General features: G+C 46.2%; 1 protein-coding gene across 2 annotated transcripts in view; it reads left to right on the top strand.

The window, feature by feature from the left end:
* Positions 1-7: 7 nt before the first annotated feature.
* LOC142883767 (striatin-like) overlaps positions 8-8,110 on the top strand; it is a 32,898-nt gene continuing 24,795 nt past the window's right edge. For both annotated transcript variants that reach the window (XM_076018947.1, XM_076018946.1), the window contains exon 1: positions 8-353. In XM_076018947.1, the coding sequence (XP_075875062.1) occupies positions 141-353 (213 nt within the window). In that variant the 5' untranslated portion in view covers positions 8-140. The remainder of the gene's footprint in view (positions 354-8,110) is intronic.

The raw sequence follows: 8,110 nt of genomic DNA, 5'->3' as shown, positions 1-8,110 counted from the left end.
TCAATGACAGCTAGCTGTCAGAGAGTGAGTTCATTCCCCCGAGCGGAGGAGACCGAGCGCTAAGGGTTTACGTCCTTCCGTTAGTATCTGGAAACCAGAATCAGCTCAACAGCGGGCGAAGCTTTCCACCGAGCCCGGCCATGGACGAACAGGCGGGGCCCGGCGTGTTCTTCAACAACAATAATAACTCTGTTTTACCGGGCGGCGGGAAAGGATCGCTGCCCGATGGCGACGCTGGTGAGACGGCAAGGGCGCAGTACAGTATCCCGGGGATCTTGCACTTCCTGCAGCACGAATGGGCCCGTTTCGAAGTAGAGAGAGCACAATGGGAGGTGGAGCGCGCAGAATTACAGGTAAATCCACCACATTACACCTACAACTCATTTATTAGCAACATTGCTGGGCCACAGTGCCGTTCTTTTCGAGTAACTCGAGTTCCTGTGGCTGGTTGCTCTTGTTAGCTCGTTAGCTCGTTAGCATTAGCCAAGGAGCTAAATCAGCTGCAGCGCCCCCAGTCTCGAAGGTACAACAAATGTTGGCGACCTTCTTACTGTGTATAAAACCGCTAAACTTTGCTGTTTCTATTTCATATTATAAAAAATGAAGAATAGGCGATGGGTGGCGTAGTTCTTTTTTTGAATACATTTATATTTATTATCGACCATATTTAGTGAAGTACACAGTGTGTAACGTCAGAGTAAAGCTTGTAGAAATATAGCGGCTACCTGTCCACTCCACAGTTTACTTATTGTACAACACCCTTAGATAAACCCGGGTGTTTTGTCGCTTTATCTCAGCGCCCCGTACTAATGGCGCGGAGGGAATGTGATGGTTTACTAAAGTGTGCTGATCCCTTAAGAGGTGTCAGTGCTGACAGAGAGCAAAAAAGACAATGGAGTCAGGATGTCTTGTTTATGACTTCTTACAATCGTCACAAGCTAGCTGCTATGTCACTGCCAACCACTGCCACTCCTCAGTGAAAAATAACTGGCAGTTTTGTCCGTCTGGAAAAGAAAATTGCACTTTTTTGTTCTATAAAGACCTCCTAATTGTAAGACCTGTGACAAAAACGACGTTTTTGCTTTTAAAGTGAACTTGATAGGGTTTTTCCATTCCTTTTCAGTTTCAGGTTTAGAGCAGAAACTTACAATTTTAAGCTTATTTGATAGATATATTACATTTTTACAAAATATATTTTTAACCTTTAAAATGGATTATCGCCTATATCCCTGAGTCATGGCCTATAATCTGTTTATCTGTATTTATGTATATTGTTGCATATGTCCAATATTATCTAATGGTCCTTTTAATAATTGAATAGATTGAAGCATACTGAAACGTGTGTAGATAATGACTTCTTGAACAATACAAGATTATTTCTTTTTTTCTCACAATCATTTTACAAATATCTTTAGTAACAGATTGTGGACTTATACAAAATAACATGATAACAATGAGCACGAACGGGTTTTGAGGTTTATTCATTCAGTCATTCATCCTCGATACCCGCTTATTCCTACGTTAGTCGGGGGCGGGTTGGTTGATGTTTAAATAACCAAAAATGACAGAAATGGGGTGTATGTTCCGTTATTAAAATACATGCTTTCTTTTAGTGAGCAAGTAAAATCTGAAACTTTCAGTACAATCGCTGTTCAGTTTGTGGCTTGTATCTGATTGTAATCATGATGTGGTGACTTCCATCAGCTGCCCACATAATCAGCTCTTTTTACTTTAATTACCTACTGGAGAGAAAAGTAGCGGCATCCTCGTCCCGGTGGGACCGTAGCTGATGTTTCCGGAGCCAACGCTGACTTTTAAGTTGGTACAGCCGGTGTCACGCTGTCATTGGTTTAACCAGAGACAAGGAGCGGTACAGGGCTTTGTTTTTAAATCGGTGACTTATTACTAATTTAAGTAGCAATCTGACTCATCTCGCCTGGTGTTTTATGCTTCCTCACTGCTGTCATAAAGCGAGCTTATCGGCGAAGCTGCAGCAGCAGCAGGCTGCAGTGAGGTAAACCAAATGGCTTACATGGTGGTTTGTTTGTGGCGGCAAGACGGTGCGCGCTCAATTGGAGTTCTTGTTTTTGCAGTGAGGATCCCGAGTGAGAGGCTGGCTGGCTGGCTCTGAACGTAATTTAACCTGCACTTGGCTACTTACAACTCCTGGCTGACTCGTAATTGCTCTCTAATCACCGCTGCACAGAGGTTATGGGAATACCTGTTATGAGAACAGAATTCTTTGTTTTCCCCACAATTACAATCTTTTTCTTTCTTTTTTTCTAAACAATCTTTCTATCCCACCAGAATAAGGATTATTAAATGTGCATGCTGCGGCCAACTGTCAGCCTACATTCCGCCGGGAAGAAAAGAGATAAGCTTAAACGTAATTTCCGAAATATGCGCACGCACTGTATGACAAATGGAAGCGGAATAAAAAAATAAAAGTCAATAAGGAGTATTCCTCATGCGCTTTTTGACAGCGCCGTCCTCCTCCTGGGAGATTCATTTCCCCTCTGCGCTTGTACGGCCGTTGGAAGTGAAGACAGTCGGGGCTGTGTCTCATGCCGCTGTCTGGAAAGGAAGGCAAGCCCCAGAGCTCGTAGGAATGTTGTCCAGCCAGCCTGTTAGGTCATGCTCAGAGCCACTCCTCTCGCGGTGGGACACAGAAAGCGTACTGTACTGTAACGTGCCCGGCGAGGCCCGCTGCTCTCCCATTTGCGCACAATCAACGCACTGGGCGGCTGTCGCCACCATTGGACTGCAGTGATGCTGCCTCTGATTATCAGTAGATCGTCTCAATCAAGCTGATTCGCCTGCAAATTGGTAACAGCTTTGAACGGGGCAGGACGTGCGTTATCTGGCCACTTAGAGTGACAGCCGATGTGAAATTCAATCTACGGAATATTATTTAAAATGTTCACTATTCAGTAGTATTTTTTTCCGTGATGTCTATAATTGGTATTGAATGTCTTTCTTACAACAAAGTACTATCATTGTTAATTGAATATTCTTATATTCCTGAGTTAAGAATAGAAAGAATATCGTTTCATATAAATGTTTTAGAGCTTTCTTTTATGCAGGTTGCCAGGGACTTCAATGTCTTCCTGTTGGCTTTTAGAAAGCAGCTAAATCTCTAGTGAGGCGGCAGCTGTCCTCAGGATTGCAGAATATTGCAAAACGGGCCTCGCAGAGCAGCGCGGATCTATCCTGGTTTGCTCCCGAAACAGATCAGGAGGTGTGCCTCACCGGCCCGTCGGCCACTTATGGGGAAGTCCCCGCTCTGGAGGCTATCTCTTTGCCAAAAGTATCTGTCAGCAGTCATAATTTGACACCACAAGAAGGTTGAAGGTGTCTTGGGGTGTAAGGTGTCGCTGTGGGCCTGCATGCTTGTATAGGGCCCTGCTCATTTTTGACATTTTTTTTAATTTCTTTTTTTTTTTTTTTTTACTGTAACCGCCTTGTCCTTCTTGCGCAACATTCTCTGATGGTTATCACGCGGCTACAATTCTGCCGCCGCTGCACATCGCGGTGTGTCATGGTGAACTTTGTAGCGGTCAAGAAACCCGGCCTGCCCCAGTTCCAGTCCTTCGGCTGCTGTCTCGCGTTTACTTCAAGCAGTGGCAAAGCCCGGGGCGCGTAACCCCAGCGGCGTGGCGATAAAAACGGTACTGAGCCCCACACGGACGTACACATCATGCGTACACTGTGGCACGAGTGGGCGTCGCCGTCATTCCTGAAGGCAAGGCTGCAGTTATTTTGGTTTGCCCTCTCTGCGAGTGCAGGGTTTGATATAGCGCAGAAACTTCACGTTCCCCTTCACCGAGGCTACGCAGGCTTCGTACGCCTTTTCTTCAGGTCGTTCCTGGAGATATTGGCAAAGAATATTTAAGTGTAAAGAGTGCTTCTTGTTTTGTGTATGACCAAAGAGTCATCTTCATCTTTTGCCATCTTTTTTTTTTTTTAAAAACAACAAAAAAACAAATTACAGGAATGCTCAGCCTTGTATGTGGAATCTTCCCAGCGGAGATACTGTAGTAGTTGAAAGGTTTTGGATCTTTTCCTGCGAGGGTGCCGAAAGGAACCATTGTTTATTAACCAAAACCCGCCTCCTCGAGTTCTAGCTCCACTGTCCCCGCAGGACCCTCGCCACCAGAGACCCATCACTGTGCTCTCAGGTTGCCTCAAAAAGGCCTGGTAATTCCCCCTTCCTGTCCCAGTTCACGCTTCCTGCCTCTTATCTTTGTAGGTTAGGGGGACTGCCGCATGGTTGCACCACAGAGGGTGAACTCACTTGAAGGAACTATCCACAGGGGGAACCTCTCCGGGTGGAATTCCGTTTTTCTGTCGCGTTTTCAGCGCCGGGGGAAACCGGTGGCAACTATACAAACGAAACAAACTGACGGTGGTTCCAACAGAGGAATGTTTGCTTGGCGTGACTCCTCGCTGAAGCTCCGGCTACCAGAGGATTCACTAATGCACGAGCTTCAACTGAGACGTGTAAATTCCGCTGTTTAACAAAGAGGGCAGAGATAATAGTGATAAACGCCAACTCAAACTATCATTTCTCCTAGATTATCTCTCTTTGACTTCAAAGGCGTGATCGATTTCTTCACATAAAGATCTCGTTTTACCATTTTTTTATTTGTTAATTAAGCCCTGTGTTTTCTTTGCATGATTCACTTGGTTAATCAGTGAAAATTAAGAGTTGTTTTGGCGAGGAAAAGAAATAGTCCCCATCTCCTGGAATGCAAACAACTGGAAAGCTTTAATAATGTGATTCAATTTCCCGTAGTTTCTCGCCAGGAATCCTTACATGGCCAATCAGAGCTCAGAGTTGTTTTTGGAGTCGCAAATGATTTGTGTTCAGGTAAGATACACAACGCAGAACCGAACCGGCGACGTCCAATACAAAAAATACTTAGGAGAAGGTAGCTGAGTTTCTCTGTACACTGACTTGCATGTGCTTAAAATAAGTAGTAGACAAATAGTAGCGGCCATTTAGTGCAGGAAGGCTCCATCCAATTTGCCAAGCATTAGGATTGGATCATCAGATGTTTTACCAGGTGTTGTTTTTCTAGCTGTTTGTAGATGAGAATCATTTTAAAGGTTTTTACCAGCTGAGAGTCTTTAATGTTTATTCCTTTTTCCAATGTTGTTTTTCCCCCTCTGCTGTCGTATTTCCTAAGCACACATTGAAGTCGTCCTTGGTCCTTGTTGCGTGTCTCCTCCGCTCCTCCACCTCGCAGTGTTTGTCGGGGGAAAACGCTGACGCCGAAATAAGAAGAAGAAAAAAAAAAAACGCGGCTAGCTCTTTGCGAGCATCCGTGTATTTTAAGTGGGAGCCCGGGCGCCACAGCTTTATGTAATATTAATGCGGCGACATGGTAGGCGGCGCCCTCGTCCTCCTGCCATCCGCCCAACGGGCTGCCGCCTTTGTTCCAGCAGCCCTGCTAGGTGGCGCCGCGGTGACAACTTGACGTCGAGCCGCCTGGCGGCAAAGTGTGAAATGATGCCCCGGTGAAGACTCGTGTGTGTGTGTGTGTGTGTGTGTGTGTGTGTGTGTGTGTGTGTGTGTGTGTGTGTGTGTGTGTGTGTGTGTGTGTGTGTGTGTGTGTGTGGGCTCGGGATATGTGTTTGAAGTGTGAGGGTTCATGTTTTTGGTTTGTTCTTTGCTGCGTGTTTGGAAGGCACAGCGTGTTCCAGATAACCCAGCACAAGTCTTTTATTAAATCCGCCCGTCGAGCCATCTCACCGAGTTCCTCCGAGCGGTCGTGACTCCCTGTTGCTGCGCACGAGGCGCGCACGACGCGCCTGCTTGTAAGATGTAGCTCCAGCTACAGTGACGGGGCATCCCTGTGACTCAGTATGTGATAATTCAACACTGTTTTCTTTTGTTTTGCGACCATAGAGTCAGCGCGCTTACAATATCGGTGTGAAGCACCATGTGGTTGCAGAAGGGACGTTAACAGTGACTTGGGGGAAGGAGGGCAGCGAAGGTTGTTTTTTTTTAAAGTGGGTGAACACACGACCCTATTAGATTTCAGAAATCGGTTGCCGTTATTCCGAAATCAAGTCAAACGTGAGGCTGGGTTTCATGGCGGCGCTCAGTTGTTGCTATGGTGATCTTTGATTTTCCAGCCAGAGTTGTTAAAGACATCCGAGGTAGCTGCAGGTCTGCACCTGATTTAAATGCAGCAAAATGATTGTGCCTCAGAATAACTGTGACTTACTCTTACTTTCTGTGTAGAAGTACAGTGCTTCTGAAGTTGATGGTGGGCCCACACACATGCACACACACACACACGCACACACACACACACACACACACACAGCTAAATATTGCTCAGAGTTTGACGGCTGATGGTGATGCGGCTAGAAGCTCAGAAGGGGTCATGGTTAGTTTCTGTTCAGTAACGTTTTAGTCGGCCCCATCAGATCTTTGTGCAGCGCTGTCAGTACTGATATAGGCAGCCATCAGACCTCATTATACTTCCTGTACACTCTGAGTGGTTCATGCAGCCACGACTGGAGGCTTGAAGGATATGTTCTATATATATGTACATATATATATGTATATATATATATATATATATATACTATCTCACTGCGGGATGTGCGTCACCGTTTCCCTTTCATTTTGTAGTAGACCCCCTTCAGTTTCTACTGCAGACACCAAATAAGTTGAGACCACTTTGACTTTTTGATCCCCGCCGCAACACTCATCGCACAGCGGCTGCTAACATCATCATCCTACGCAAACGTCAACACTGCAAACTAACTCTGCTTGACTCGATGCCCCACTTTGGCTCCGTGTATGTCGATTACATGAGACCCCAGGCTGCTACGTAACCCACGGTGTAGTCTAGTTTATTCTAGTGGGCATACTCCCCCCCCCCCATCAGCCTCGTACGCATCTGCCCGGCAGCAGCTGCTTCAAAACAACACAAAGCAAGAACCACAATGCTCAGTAATGCATTAAGTCTGCATCCACATCTAAGTGAGATCATGAAAGACTGATGTAAATGTATTGTAAGCAACACAAGATATATACATGTCATTTACAGCTGGACTTGGAATAACTGACGAACAGCAGTCAAAAGTCAGTTTCAGCAATCAAGTGCAAAAAGTGGTGCAAACAAACAAATAAATTGTGAAGCGGCGCTAAAGCAGTGAATGACTCTCAAACAGATCAGGACTTGAACATTTTTAAATGGGAAAGTCAACATTGTGTCAAAAAAACATACCGATGCGTATCCTTGTGCATTTTTCAGTGGTTGTACGGTAACTCAGGACCTTTCCTAGTGGTTATACGGCGTATACCTGCCTAGCATGTAGGCTACAACACCACCGTACATAATCCCAGGCTTCCACCATTTAATCTTTAAAGGCCTTGTGACGGCTCCTCCTCTCGACGTCACGTAGCTCTTTCAATCGAGCTATTTATTTTTTTTGGTCTGTTAAAACTTTGCTGATGTTTTTGTTGAGCAACCAGAAAGGCGGCGGCTGCGGCGCCGAGGCCGAGGCCGGGTCGCCCTTTCCTCCTCGCCGCCGTTGTTCTGCCGCGCCTCTCTGGGCTACCAGCGCAGCGGCATGCGTGGAATGCACTTGGCTCGCCGTAGCCGTGAGAGTGAACCCAGTGTTTGCTGCGAACAGGTTGTTTGCATTGTAAATGTGGGATTTGCACCAGCCCATCACCCCCCGCGCTGCCCCCACTCCCCCCTCATTGAGAGGGGGAAGTGGGGGCAGCGCACGTGGAGTAATCCCTGGGGCCGTATCACTGGACACTTTTTTTTTTTTCCTTCCCCCGGATGGAGTGAGCTCACTGCTGCTGATATTCTGTGTGTGTGTGTGTGTGTATGTGTATGTGTATGTGTATGTGTATGTGTATGTGTGTGTGTGTGTGTGTGTGTGTGTGTGTGTGTGTGTAACGCGAGGTCACTATGTCCCGGTGAAACGAATGCATTGTGTCGTAGCAGTCTGTGTCTGTGACTCCGGAGCGAGTTCTGGAGAAAATCACGTCGGGGGGTGAACTCTGAGAATCGAGCGCTACAGAGAAATGTGAAAAATGTGTCCTCCCTTGTTATCTTTCTGCCTACCGTATTTTCAC

Source organism: Nelusetta ayraudi, unplaced genomic scaffold (assembly GCF_046127955.1).
Source record: "Nelusetta ayraudi isolate G7.1 ecotype Tasmania unplaced genomic scaffold, CSIRO-AGI_Nayr_v1 ptg000008l, whole genome shotgun sequence".
Lineage (NCBI taxonomy): Eukaryota > Metazoa > Chordata > Actinopteri > Tetraodontiformes > Monacanthidae > Nelusetta > Nelusetta ayraudi.
The sequence above is the reverse complement of the archived record's forward strand: the minus strand, read 5'-3'. Positions and strand labels throughout refer to the sequence as shown.